Genomic DNA, 13166 nt, shown 5'->3' with positions numbered 1-13166 from the left:
TATTCATTCTTCGAAATTTCATTTGCTTTCTTAAAGGGTATATGATTTGTAAAAAACAAAACGACAAAAATTAATTATCATGGCAACTCTAATGGTCAGTTGTCAAAGAATAATATATTTGTAAATATCAAACGTCCTAGTTAGCAATCCATTGTAAAAAAGGTATTTTTTTATAAGGTTAAACTTAAAGAAATCAAGATAACGAAGTCATGTCAGAAGCTCTTGTAATTGATGGTAGTTACCTGGAAGGTGGTGGGCAGATACTGCGGAATGCACTTAGTTTGAGTAGCATTCTTCGCCGGCCTATCAAAGTTACAAACATACGTGCCAATCGTCCTAATCCAGGGCTTTCCAATCAGCATTTATTTGGTTTGAATCTTTTGCAAAATATAACTGGAGCACTCGTAAAGGGCAATCATATTAAATCAACTGAGGTGGAGTTTTATCCAGGTGACATTACCTCTGGACGTTATACTGTGGATACACGAACCGCTGCGAGTGTTGCATTAGTGCTACAAGCGGCACTGCCTGTATTGATATTTGGAAGCAGCAAGTCAGAATTGGATCTAATAGGAGGAACAAATGTTGGTATGGCACCTCAAGTGGATAGTATGACAGAAGTCTTACGTCCAAATTTGGAATTATTCGGAGTAACCTTTGATTTTGATTTATTCAAACGCGGCTATTATCCTCGTGGAGGAGGACATTGTAAAGTACTAGTTCCAGCGGTACGTAGCCTAAAAGCAGTGAACTTAGTTAATTTTGGTGTTGTAAATGAAGTGTCTGGTTGGTGTTTCGTGGCAGGCAAGTTGCCATTGCGTATAGCGGAAGATATGAAACAGGCTGCGGAACGAGTGTTGGAACAAATATGTCGAAATCCACCACAATTGGAAGCATACAAAGAAAGTTTAGAAGTGGCACGTGATAATGGCTCTGGCGTAATTTTGAAAGCGGTTACTACAGAAGGATGTACCGTTGGATCGTCAGCGTTGGGTGAACGGCAAGTTGATGGTCATGCTTTGGGGAAAAGTGCAGCTGATGAATTAACAAAATATTTGAAGAGCGAAATTTGTGTAGATAGTCATGTGCAAGACCAAATAATAATATTTATGGCTCTTGCTCATGGTATATCAAGAATACTCACAACACCTCTCACCCAACACACCCGTACGGCCATGCATGTGGCCAATCTAATGACTGGAGCTAAGTTTGACGTTGAGGAAATCGATTCAAATAACCGAGTTATATTATCTTGCCATGGCATTGGATATGAAAACAAGAAAATTTAAATATAATTTATTTATTTGGGTTAAATAATATAAACGAAACTTAACTTATGTTTACTTATACTAAATCCGTCTGAATATTGCCAAGAAATGGTCACCTTTGTTTCGTACAACCTTTGCGCCCTCTTCGCTACTCTGGTAAAGTTTTGGTGTTATTGGATCAGCTTTCTAAAAATAATTAATACATCTCTGCATTTGCAAAAAAGAAAAAAAAATTTAATCTCACCTCTTCATCACTTGGTAATCTCTCGTATAGAGGATGTTGCTCCATATGAAGTACTATCCATTTATGAAGATCTTCTACATCAGTCATTGTATAAACAAGTCCACCTTTTCGTAATACATATGCATATTCCGAGAGAAGGGCTTGGTTTATTATACGCCACTTATGCTTAGCGCGTTTAAAATGTGGGTCAGGGTAAAGAAAAAACATTTTGTCCAATTGTGCCTTGCGGAAATAATTTGGTAGATACTTCATGGCATTTGTGCGTAAGCAAGCAATATTGTTATATTTCCCTGGATGCAAAGTGCGTAGCGCTTTTATACGATCCATGACATAATCTGAAACCTTCACACGAATTTCTAGCCCGATTGCAAACCGGTCGGCAAACATTTCACCAAGAGTAACAAGAAAGCCACCATACCCGCACCCAATATCAGCGAATTCGACACATTGGTCAGATGTTATATTAGGATACATCTCCTGCCAATCGACATCATCCGGGTGTGCCGGGCTATAATAATATAATAAAGGTGATTCAATAGAATAACTATTTTATTAAATATACGTCTGTACAGTGTACTTACTAGTCGAAGCAATGATCGGCAATTGGATTTGAGTGCGCCCTTTGCCGGTAATATCGCTTTTGTGGCAGTGATATACTGCCTGTTTCCTGAACCATTTTTCGTTGGTTTTAAAGCTTTTTGCAAATCATAAACCAAATAGCCGTCCTGCAAGAAGCACTTCACAAACAAAAAGATATGCACCACATATGCACGTTTCAACGGCGGTCGTGCTATATGTCACTTTTTGACATTTCTCATAGCAGTAATGTAAACAAAAACACGTGTGTAATAAAGGAGAGCGATTCTCTGTTTAACTTTTAAAATTGAAAGGAGTCTTAAAATTTAACAATAAAAAATTTAAGAAGTTTATGAAGTTTTATTGCATTTTAAATGGCAGAACTTGTAGAAGTACTTTTCACCAGTGACTCCAACGAATCACAAGCGTCTATTACAGCGTGGGACTACAGAACGGGCACTAACTTGATGGTGTACAAATCGGGTGGTGTGATACAACCACGCGCTATATCCTTACTGGATCGCCATTATATCTTAGCAGCTAATAGTACTAAACCTCTTCTCCATGTTTGGCCAATTAACTCACAACAACAGGTTACTTCTGTGCGTTTCGTGCTACCTGGTCGCGCTAATTCCATGGCACTTTCACCCGATATGCTTTATCTCGTTGCTGCAATACAAGAGAATATTTATATTTGGCATTTACCGTCTGGTAAAATGCTAAACACAATTTCAAAACATTTCCAGCCCATTAACTGCATTCGTTTCGATGAAGATTCACATTTTGCTTCAGCTGGTCAAGATGGTAGTGTAATGTTATGGAATCTGACAACTGTGTGTGCGCGGGACGACGACAGTCAAACACCAGTGTACACCTTCACCGATCATGGGCTGCCAGTAACAGATGTTCATATAGGGTTTGGTGGTATTCGAGCTCATATGATAACCGTGTCACTGGATCGCACCTGCAAAATTTATGATTTGTTAATTGGAGCTTTGCTTTTGAATGTGGTATTTGCTGAATCATTACACAGCGTTATTACAAATACTATGGAAACCGATGTATACGTTGGCACGGGGGACGGTAATATTTACCAATTTAATACTGATGCTGCGGCCGGAAACAAGGTAAGACAAAAAGTTTAACTGAATAGTACAATATTTATCAATTTATTTTCCGATAGGAATTACATGTTGAAAAGGAGCACTCTAATCTTTTTAAAGGACATAAAGAGGGCACCGCAGTTACCTGTTTTGCTCTATCATTTGATGGTAAAACTCTGGTGTCTGGTGGTCAAGACGAACAAGTATGCATTTGGGACGTTGCTAGTAAACAGCTGATAAAGCGTATGCAGCATAAAGGACCTGTAACAAATGTAAAGCTGCGTCTCTCCAACCCAGATATATTTAAGCCAGAAAATAAACCACCGAAGAAATTTAGTGGCAATCTGCGGCGCATGCTAGATGCTCCTGAGGCTGATGAAGAAGAGTGCATAGAAGTTTTAATCACTGAAGAAAACGCTGATACTGATTATGAATATTGGGATACACTAGAATATCCTACCGAATATCTAGAAGAGCCGTCTACGTCCAGAGCAACAACCAACACCACTCCTACTGCTACAGCAACAGACGAGGAAGCGGCGAAAGAGATTGAGCGATTAAGAGCCGAAGTACAACATTTAAAACTTGTTAATAAACAATTATTCGAAGTCTCCGCGAAACAATTATTGGAAACAAAAAAATAACGTTAATTTGTACCACTCTTATAATTGTTGTTAACACGAATAAATTTAAGATATATAAAACAAAAGCAAGCAAATGTAAACGACAATTTCACGGCCTCTAATACTTTTGTGTGCACCTTCCAGTGCGATATGCCCATTTAGCGCATCTTAATCACCGACATTGGTATTTTCCTCAGCAACGTCGTTTTCTGTTTTGCTACTGATATTTGTAGCTGCCAAAGCCGCAATTGTTTCTTTTTCCTTGTCCTGTGCTATTTCTTGACGTATCTCACGATTAGAGTCTAGCAGCACTCTTAGCTGTGCAATAATATCGTCGGTGCGCTGTTCAAAAAAATCAAGTGCACGAGTTAGTTCGTCGAGGCTCTCGTTCACATCCTCAACCTCTGGAAAATTAACATTAAGTAAAAACTTAAATTTACATTTTATTTGACCAATTCCGCTCTTACCTTGCAGATCAGATTCCTCTGCTTTTGAAGCGGAGTTGGCGTCCACAGGATCGTCAATATTTTTAGGAGTCATTTCGTATACTTTGTTGCTGCTTTGGTCAGCTGACTTTCCGTTCCTTTTGAATAAGATTTGTCTACTTTGTTTTGCACCAGTCAGCTTTGTTGACATTTATTCTTTTCTCCTTTAACTGATAAGGGTTCCGTAGGTACATTCAAGCAAAGGCATAATAATTAATTCCGGAGTAATATCGATTTAAAAGTTTTAATTTGGTGCTCATTATATTTTTTTGATGTTTTTATCAACTAAATAAAAATATTACATATATTTGTCTTATCGTATATAAGTAGAATAAGAATTTCAGTACGTATGTGATTTGAAATTTAAAAAAATACTAGGGGGATTCTCTTGCTTTTGCAAGAATGCAGACTGCAAATGGCACATTTTACAGCCATTGCAAATAATTTTCTGCGTGTGTTTGTTGTTGTGCCGTTGCATTAGGTGGAAAAATCTGCAACTCGTGGACTGTGCAAGGGTTTTGCAAGAGCAAGAGAATACCCTACTGTACACAATGAATGTGCACTTATTCCTCGTATGTGGCATCACTTTGCGGTTATTTGTACAACCTTGTGCGTTTATTTACAAACAGCTGTTGTGTGAATTTAGAGCATAATTTTATTTTGTCGGCATTTTATTTAAATACATAAATTAAGAGAAATACCGGGTACGTAAGATTAGTATAAAAACTTTTTAGTTATTTTTTGTAAATCTTTCGAACCTTGGCGTATTTGATTTGTACTTACATAGTGCATTAAAGGGGTTCTATACTGCGCAACAAGGGTTCCTTAGGCTATCTTTTGCACCAGCACTTAGTAAGAGAAGTGAAAAAAGTGTATAGCTGTAGTGCAAGCCTACTGATCCAAATTTTATATGAAAACGATATTGTAAACCTTTGTTTAATAAATTGTAAAATCGAAAATATATCTGTTTTGAACTAAGAATTTCTACAACAACTCTCTGCAGGAATATTCCCACATTCGATATTATAATTATCAACATGAATGCTATGACAAATGTGAAGAATGTTCTTAAGCTCAGTGCAACTGACTTAAAAGGTGGCAAGAAATCTTGGCATGATATGTATAAGGATTCAGCATGGATATTTGTTGGTGGTTTACCTTACACCTTAACAGAAGGCGATATAATCTGTGTTTTTTCACAGTATGGCGAAATTGTTAATATAAACTTGATAAGGGATAAAAGTAGTGGAAAGTCAAAAGGTTTTTGCTTTATCTGTTACGAAGACCAACGTTCCACTATCTTGGCAGTTGATAATTTAAATGGTATTAAACTACTTGGGCGTACAATACGTGTGGATCACGTGGCCGATTATAAGCCGCCTAAGGAGAATGAAAAAATGGACGAGGAGACACTTAGATTGTATATAGAGGGTTGTGCACCAAAAGCAGTGGTTCAGAAAAGAGAACGAACATAAATAATAATAAATAATGTAAGAGTTAAACAAATTTATGTTTGTTAATTTAATTAATAATGAATAGTATTATAAATATGCGGGTTGTCGCAATCAAATATGCTTAAATATAACCTTGCGACGCATTGCTAGTTTGCCTACCTTTATTTGTTGCTTTACTGCAACAAATGGCAAAAAGTAATATAATCAAATCTTAATTGAAAGTTTATTTTTTTTTTATTTTAAATTCATGTTTTATTTTATTTTATAAAAATGCTTATTTCCAATTATAAATTAGACATTTTCAGACTTCCTTGAAGTAAAATTTTGTTACATTAATTAAACAAAAAAAAAAAAAAATGGTTTATCACAACGTTTCTAGAAATAAATGATTCTAACATGCCATTACTGGGCAGACGAATAATATAGTAGTATTAAATTTAGGTTTTACACAAAACATTTAGAGAAAAAATTTATATTTATGTATGTAAGTATATATGTAAGTTGGTTAGCGATAGTCGTATTAAAAATAATAAGCACACTTTTTACAAATCTATTGTTTCCATTAAAACCGAATTAGTTAAGTGTAAAGCGGAGAGATCTGTCCAAAATATAAAATTGCCTATCTATGGATTTTACGGTGTTTTTTAATTCCTGTGAAATGAAACAACAGAATTAGTATGATTTGTTGTAATTGAAGTTACCATTGAAAATGACGCCACATACTTGCATTACAATGTCGACCGTAAAAGCCACGATCACATTTACATATTTTATTCGCCGTACAGACACCGTGCTTGCAGGGACGTCTACAGGTTGAGCGTTGTATGCGCTCGATTTCGCAATGGTTGCCTAGCAAACCGCTTGGACAGCGACAAATATTGGGGCCTATACAGCGACCGCCATTTTTACAAGGAATCACACATTTGGCTAGACAATTTGAAAAATAACACATACACATGTAATTAAAAGTAATAGAAAGTTTGTGTGTGTATACTTACAAAATTCGCAGTGCAGCCCATAGTAACCTTTTGAACATTGGCATTTATCCTTTTGTATGCATTTGCCACCATTCAAGCATTTTTCAGAGCAGATGCCTAAATATAACAACAATTTGATAAAAATGAATGTGGTTGAATTACATATTTGCAAAAATTAAATTTTAATAAGTAATATGTAGTTGGCAGATATAAAAAATCTAGGTTGATGCTGTAAAATAAAAAAAAAAACGAATTTTTGTATAATTAAATGCTTAATATTCATAATTTGAAAATTTTTAAAATTTGTATTCTTTAACTGTTAGAGAATTACAGTACAGATCATATTTCAATTGTTTGCCAGACAAACGGGTCGATTTAACCGCAACGGATTCGTATTTATATAACCGTTTAGGAATTGCTAACAGAAATGGTATGATAATGCTAATAAACAACTATTCTTAAAATGTTTAAAAATAAAAATAATAATAATCACACTCATAGAAGTTTGAATTCTACTTTTCTGTTGCTTTCACTTTGCATAGAATCTTTTAGACGTGTTATTACAACAACAACCAATAACGGTTTCATATGTGACATTTCATACACTCAACAAATTTTACTATAACTGAAAATGTTTAAGTGGTAACTATTATTTTTTTTGTTTTTTGTTTTTATTTCTTTTTTTCTTTTCTCATTCATTCAGTATTTAAGCATGCTGCGCCTCTCGAATATAATATCAAACAACAGTTGGCGCCTCGCACAATGCCGACCGATACTGCAACAGTCCACGCAAAATGTGGCGACAGAGCATGGAAGCCAACAGAAGCCAGAAACCACCACGACGCTACGAAAGCGGCCAACTCAACTAACAGATGAGATCATACGTGTTGATCATGCTGGTGAATTGGGTGCCGATCGTATTTACGCCGGACAAATGGCGGTTTTGGGTAATGGACCGATGGGTAAGACTATTGCACACATGTGGGAACAGGAGAAGGAGCATCGCAGAAAATTCGAAAAACTCATACAAGAGCACAGAGTGCGACCCACCGTTATGTTGCCGATATGGAATGTAGCTGGGTTTATGTTGGGAGCGGGTAAGCGGTGCAAATAACGAAACTGTTATTATTTTCGATTACAAATAATTGTAAAGGGTTTCGTTGCCTTAGGCACTGCATTGCTGGGTGAGAAAGCTGCCATGGCATGCACCGTTGCTGTAGAAACCGTCATCGTGGAGCATTACAATGAACAATTGCGACAAATTATGGCGTCCCCCAAACCGGACAAGGTGATTGAATGCATTTTGGCAACAAAAATTTGTGTGTATTAAATTTTTTGCATTTACTATGCACTTTTAGGAACTCTTGGATACAATAACAAAGTTCCGTGATGAGGAACAAGAACACCATGATACGGGTATTGACTGCGGCGCTGAACAGGCACCTTTTTATAAAGCAATTACGGAAGTTATCAAAATCGGCTGTAAGACAGCTATCGCTATTTCGAAACGTATTTAAAATAATAAATAATAAAATGTAGTATTTGTTTTCCACATATTTATATGTAAATATTTGTATTGTATAAAAGCAGTTTTTAAATAAAATTATTATCATGTATAAATATGTATACGCGCACTTACCTCCTTCGCAGTATGTACCCTGATAGCCGTCGGAACAGGTGCAGACCGATGGTGCTGTGCAATTACCGCCATTTAAACATTGTGGAAAACAAAATGCCGTTTGACAATATTGACCCGTATAGCCGGCTTTACATTGACAAATTTTATTATGATTACAAAAACCATTATCACCACATTTCAAATTACACTCCGGGTCCGGACCTTAAATTATTTAATTCAAACGTAAAAACGCACAAAACATGAAAATAAATATTACTACTTAAATGTACATTTGTGCTTTTGTATAAATGTAGGCTTACTAAAAGCATTGGCAAATAAGCAACAACATTAATATTGAATATATGAAAAATATGCATAAACAAAAGCGGTTTAGCGCCGCGTTTAGACGTCTCAAGCATTATACTTATACAAATCTCAACAAGCAGTGCTTAATGTATGTATATTTATATATATGTGTTTGTATGTGTAGCATATGTGATAACTTCAGTTATTCGTTTATATTTAGTAATTAATAAGCGTAGCGTTAAATAGTCGGGGTAATGCAATAAAAAACGCCAGCCAGTAATGTGTTTGTGTTTTAACCGCAGTGGGAATGTGAGTTACTACTTTTTCGACATTTAGCAATGTAATACAAAACTATATTGTTCGAGAGATTTACATTTATGCGCGCTTATACTTCTAATTATAAACTTTTACTCTCAGAACAGTTGAATAAATGTTTTGTTAACGGAGGTTTATAAATATTTTAAACCCTTTAGTAGGTACTCTACCTACAACATCAATACCGTCAGACTTTGAAGGAGAGAAGGGAGAAATTAGGTATAATTTTTTACATGCTCGAAGCTCTCATGATGACCTTGTGCTCTGCAACAATTTTTATATAATAAATAAAAGGCGCGATAAAACAATTTCGCAAACCAAATTGTTAAAACAGTTTTTTCTATATTGCTACAAAATTTTTTTATTTATCAATTAGTGTGCGTACGGCAGCTTTTTGTTCACGATGCGAAAAGTTTCTTAGGCAATTTTTACAATGGAAAAAAATTAACCGAGTTTACTTGAAATTTGGTGTTCTCACAAGTATTTGAGTGGCATAAAGCAGTCAGTCACTGAAGTCATCGCGAAATTTCCTCATGTGAGTCGTCCATTCGTCTGTATCGTGTTGACAAAAGAGTAGGGACCTTAACATCTCATATGGTTTGTTTGAAGCTTTTTGGTTAATGTTTTGGGTACGAAGCGTTTCAATGAGAGACTCTTACCTAAAGACCAGAAGTTTTTGCAAAAACGACGTAGAGTAGAGGTTACAAAAGAGATGCTTGACAACGATAAGTATGTTTCTTTTATGACCAGACGTGGGTTTATGAATATGACGTTGAAACTGTCTAATAATCTAGCGAATGAGATTCCAAATAAAAGTCTTAACCGAAAACCCCAAATTCGCTGAAAACCGTCTCAGACGAGTCTTATAGCAAATGTGCTAAGAATTGGAGTCGCCGTTTGTATGCTTGTTTTAGCTGAGGAGATTATTTTTAATGCAATAATAAAGATTTAATCAGATGTTTTAAATAATTTAATGACATTTAGAGAACTCGGGAAACCTAAAATACTTAAAAGTTTTTGTCATCCGGTTCAAATTTTTTCAGATGCTTTAAATGATCTAATGAAGTGGAGCTTAAAATTAACTAGCGAGAATGACTTATTTGAGCTATACAAAGATATATGTAATAAACAAATTACTAAATTGGTTGAACACGAGAATATCCGAGCAACCGTATTTTAATGTTCGGATCCTTACAAACTAAACTTTTCCTTACTGTTTTGTTTCAAAAACGACAAGTTCCTAGAGCTACCCTCGTCCCTATTGAAAAAAGTAAATGTTAGTTTCTTGCAGGGTTCTAGGCTGATATAACTTCGTAAGATCGATAATTACGCTGAAATGAGAAAATGTTGAAACTAAGTAAAAGCACAAAGTTATGGACTACCTTTCAACTTATAATACAATGTCTAGTAATTTCAGCATTCTCACTGAGGTTATCGGAAAGATAAATTTCGAAAGAAGTATGTATATTAGAAGCCAATGTTTTTTTATAGTTTGTATGTAGGTATTTTTGTAAAGGAAGCATTTCTTTTTATACACTACCTTGCGAAGATGTTAGTGTAGAGATGGAAGCGTTACCTCTGTGTGCGCATTCCTTTTTGAAATTCAAGCGAATCGGTGTGCCTGGCAACAGCTTCTCTCGACGATTCTGTATGGACAAACCGATTGTGAACATAGCCGTCCCTGAGTTATTGTGGACGCACGGCATGAAAATACTAAAATCTGTAAGTAAAATACAAATATAGATTATTTGTAGTGTATTTTCAATGTTATCAGGGAAAAGATTCTTGTTTACCGCTACAAAATTAAGTTTTCCGAAAATACCTTACTCGTAACTGAATTCGGTTCAATTGACTAGTAAATGAGTGTAAATATTAAAGAAGACAGATTTGACCAGGAATCAGCTACGATCGAGTCGATGTGGAATGTCTAAGAAACCAGCTCTTTATATTCTTATCCATATAATATTCATATTATCCATAGAATATTTAAGCAGTACACCCAGTGTAAAATTTTGAAAAGTGTTAACTTTATTTTTTCACATTTAGATAGTTTCGGTTGTCAGAACTCGGGAAGACATTTTTTCCTAAAAACCAGACCGATTGACTTAAAATAACCAGATTTACTCTTTTTTTTGATATATTTGTTATATTTGTCAGGTAACGATTTTTTATAATGATTTCGATTTTTGGAGTTGCTTTGAAGGCAAATTTTTTCACAAAAAAAAAAAAAAACGACTTGGTTCGGTAGCCGTCATGTTCTCAAAATTTTGACTATTCTTTCGATCATTATCTGTCATCATCTAAAACAATAATAGTTTTTTTGGTTTCTGGATTTGAGATAATTTAAGCAGAAAAATCTAAAAACCGCTAACCACATCTAGAACATTGTCCTAAATTTTCAAGTTGATCCGTTTAATAGTTTTATAGATACAGTCTTGAGAACTTGTGCGCTCGAGGCTAGCTAGGCTAAGAGCGTCGTCTTTAAACACGTTTTTCTCGAAACTTTGTTTTTGAAGTCAGTTGACAAGATTTCTCGAAAACTACTCAATCGATCTTCATGAAATTTTACACAGGTCTTTGAAAGTACAATTTTTAAAAATTTGAACGATTTCGCTTATTATTTGAAAAAAAATGTCGCGAAATTTGCACGAAAATATAATTTTTTTTTGCAAAAATTTCTGCCAAAAATCCTATTTAAATTTTTTTCCCCTCTTCTAAGTTCTAAGTTAAAGTTTTAACTAAAACACGTATTTTTTCGCTTTAGATGATCCTATAAGGAGTTATCCTGCCAACATCTTTTTTCTAAAAAATTCAGAATTTCTTAGCTAATAGTGCATTTTTGTAACAATAAAAAATTCTATTAAAATATTTAATTTTTTTTTTAAGCAAATAGTTGTTAAAAAAAACAATTTTTTTACCCGAGGAAACCCATGTAAACCTTTAATACGTACACTTCGGGCTAAGAGAACTAAATTAACTTTAGTTAATATATTAAATACATAATTACGGATTACCTTTCTCCTCCGCCGGTATGCGTCCTTTCTTCGCAATTGAAAGCTTGGGATCCTTCAAAACATTATGATCTAGCGAGATCAAACGATCGAAATGATAGAAATATTTTCTGCTGCCCGATTTCCACGTGAAATTCACGTAGTTCACTTCGGCGGGTATAATCAAGAATTTGTAGACATTGATTTCAGGTAAATTAAAAACATGACCATTTTCAATGGCATAGATGCGACCATGCGAACCGAACCCTTGTGGAAAGAAAAGTGCTTTAATCTTGAAAATCAGATCGGTTTTTTTTATGGAAACAAATATACGTTTGGGGGAGTCCCTGCCATACTGCGATTGAGGAGCGTGGCGGAGATTCCCCCTTAGCAATACATTACCACTTAGCATATTCAGCTGTTGTTCATTGATCCACAATGAGAGTTTATTGTCATGCTGACGATGCTTTTTGCGATGCGCCTGTTGGTGTCCATTCCCCAGATTGGCGGCGGCACCACCACCACCACCCTCATCTTCTGAACTCCTAAGCTCATGATCGGCATCGTTGGCATGCGCTTGTTGCCTTTTGCATTCGATCAAACTGCTCCAGCAAAATAGCAGCATCAGCGATATTAGATAGAACCACTTGATTGCTGACATCTGTGTATGGTAAAACATTTTTCTCTGCAATGACATTAATACTATATATGATGAATAAGCAACTTTGAATGTTATACTATACTCGATTGAGTGCGAATACCTAACGTATTCATACATATATAGTATGTTTGTATGTATGTGCGCAGTGTTACAATGTTGCTGTGTGCATTATGCATACTGTGGCAATAGAGAAAACTATTTGCTATAAATGGCGAAATGACTGTTGCAGTCAATAACTGTTATTGTCAAGTGCTGTTATAAACATATGAAGTGGATTTCTAGCGAAAAACTACTTTATCTTGTGGCTGTAATGGCTTTTTTAGGATCTTTTCGCGGAATTATTGGTTACTGGTATCCCGGAATGTTGGCTATAAAATGCATAAGGACAGTGCGATTAGAAGTTTGATTAGTGCAAACTGCAAAATGGACATTATACGTAATGATAAGTAAGAGGTCTATAATATGTTCACCTTTGCTCTATATGGTAGCATACATTTTTAATCTTCAGGGCTGCTAATTAAGATTACAATAAAAAAAAAAATATTA

At 35.2% G+C, this 13166-nt stretch overlaps 7 protein-coding genes across 12 annotated transcripts in view; 4 read left to right on the top strand and 3 right to left on the bottom strand.

Annotated features, from left to right (window-relative positions):
- Positions 1-125: 125 nt before the first annotated feature.
- Positions 126-1354, top strand: LOC108965122 (RNA 3'-terminal phosphate cyclase). The gene has a single exon (XM_018927330.1). It carries the CDS (start codon positions 210-212, stop codon positions 1287-1289), a length of 1080 nt encoding a protein of 359 aa, XP_018782875.1. The 5' UTR covers positions 126-209; the 3' UTR covers positions 1290-1354.
- LOC108965123 (tRNA (guanine-N(7)-)-methyltransferase) lies at positions 1285-2207 on the bottom strand. Its single transcript, XM_018927331.1, has 3 exons — positions 2094-2207; positions 1513-2020; positions 1285-1454 (listed from the first exon to the last, which is right to left on the bottom strand). The coding sequence occupies exons 1-3, from the start codon at positions 2186-2188 to the stop codon at positions 1350-1352; spliced, it is 708 nt and encodes a 235-aa protein (XP_018782876.1). The 5' UTR covers positions 2189-2207; the 3' UTR covers positions 1285-1349.
- A 235-nt stretch (positions 2208-2442) lies between these two features.
- LOC108965120 (WD repeat-containing protein 18) lies at positions 2443-3904 on the top strand. Its single transcript, XM_018927324.1, has 2 exons — positions 2443-3215; positions 3272-3904. Exons 1-2 carry the CDS (start codon positions 2463-2465, stop codon positions 3833-3835), a joined length of 1317 nt encoding a protein of 438 aa, XP_018782869.1. The 5' UTR covers positions 2443-2462; the 3' UTR covers positions 3836-3904.
- On the bottom strand, positions 3833-4582 carry LOC108965126 (UPF0184 protein CG14818). The gene is made up of 2 exons (XM_018927337.1): positions 4282-4582; positions 3833-4218 (listed from the first exon to the last, which is right to left on the bottom strand). Exons 1-2 carry the CDS (start codon positions 4448-4450, stop codon positions 3983-3985), a joined length of 405 nt encoding a protein of 134 aa, XP_018782882.1. The 5' UTR covers positions 4451-4582; the 3' UTR covers positions 3833-3982.
- Positions 4583-4912: 330 nt separating this feature from the next.
- LOC108965125 (RNA-binding motif protein, X-linked 2) lies at positions 4913-7503 on the top strand. 3 transcript variants are annotated; one of them, XM_018927336.1, is made up of 3 exons: positions 4913-5003; positions 5303-5789; positions 7434-7503. In XM_018927336.1, the coding sequence occupies exon 2, from the start codon at positions 5337-5339 to the stop codon at positions 5772-5774; it is 438 nt and encodes a 145-aa protein (XP_018782881.1). In that variant the 5' UTR covers positions 4913-5003; positions 5303-5336; the 3' UTR covers positions 5775-5789; positions 7434-7503. The 3 variants fall into 3 exon arrangements, with proteins under 3 accessions (XP_018782881.1, XP_018782880.1, XP_018782879.1); XM_018927335.1 differs by lacking the exon at positions 7434-7503 and adding an exon at positions 7273-7348; XM_018927334.1 differs by lacking the exon at positions 7434-7503 and having other exon boundaries at positions 5303-6383.
- The window catches only part of LOC108965121 (protein shifted), a 23780-nt gene continuing 16927 nt past the window's right edge, over positions 6314-13166 (bottom strand). For 3 of the 4 annotated variants that reach the window (XM_018927327.1, XM_018927328.1, XM_018927329.1), the window contains exons 2-8: positions 12362-12644; positions 11984-12244; positions 10510-10689; positions 8370-8570; positions 6752-6847; positions 6477-6680; positions 6314-6404 (exon numbers count right to left, since the gene is read on the bottom strand). In XM_018927327.1, coding sequence (XP_018782872.1) covers positions 6373-6404; positions 6477-6680; positions 6752-6847; positions 8370-8570; positions 10510-10689; positions 11984-12244; positions 12362-12638 — 1251 coding nt within the window. In that variant the 5' untranslated portion in view covers positions 12639-12644 and the 3' untranslated portion in view covers positions 6314-6372. Of the gene's footprint in view, positions 6405-6476; positions 6681-6751; positions 6848-8369; positions 8571-10509; positions 10690-11983; positions 12245-12361; positions 12657-13166 lie in introns of those variants that run through there. The other variant, XM_018927326.1, reaches the window with a different exon arrangement.
- On the top strand, positions 7434-8275 carry LOC108965124 (5-demethoxyubiquinone hydroxylase, mitochondrial). Its single transcript, XM_018927332.1, has 3 exons — positions 7434-7827; positions 7900-8018; positions 8089-8275. Exons 1-3 carry the CDS (start codon positions 7443-7445, stop codon positions 8245-8247), a joined length of 663 nt encoding a protein of 220 aa, XP_018782877.1. The 5' UTR covers positions 7434-7442; the 3' UTR covers positions 8248-8275.

The sequence above is a fragment of the Bactrocera latifrons genome, unplaced genomic scaffold (genome assembly GCF_001853355.1).
Source record: "Bactrocera latifrons isolate USDA-ARS-PBARC rearing strain unplaced genomic scaffold, ASM185335v1 scaffold_134, whole genome shotgun sequence".
Lineage (NCBI taxonomy): Eukaryota > Metazoa > Arthropoda > Insecta > Diptera > Tephritidae > Bactrocera > Bactrocera latifrons.
The sequence above is the reverse complement of the archived record's forward strand: the minus strand, read 5'-3'. Positions and strand labels throughout refer to the sequence as shown.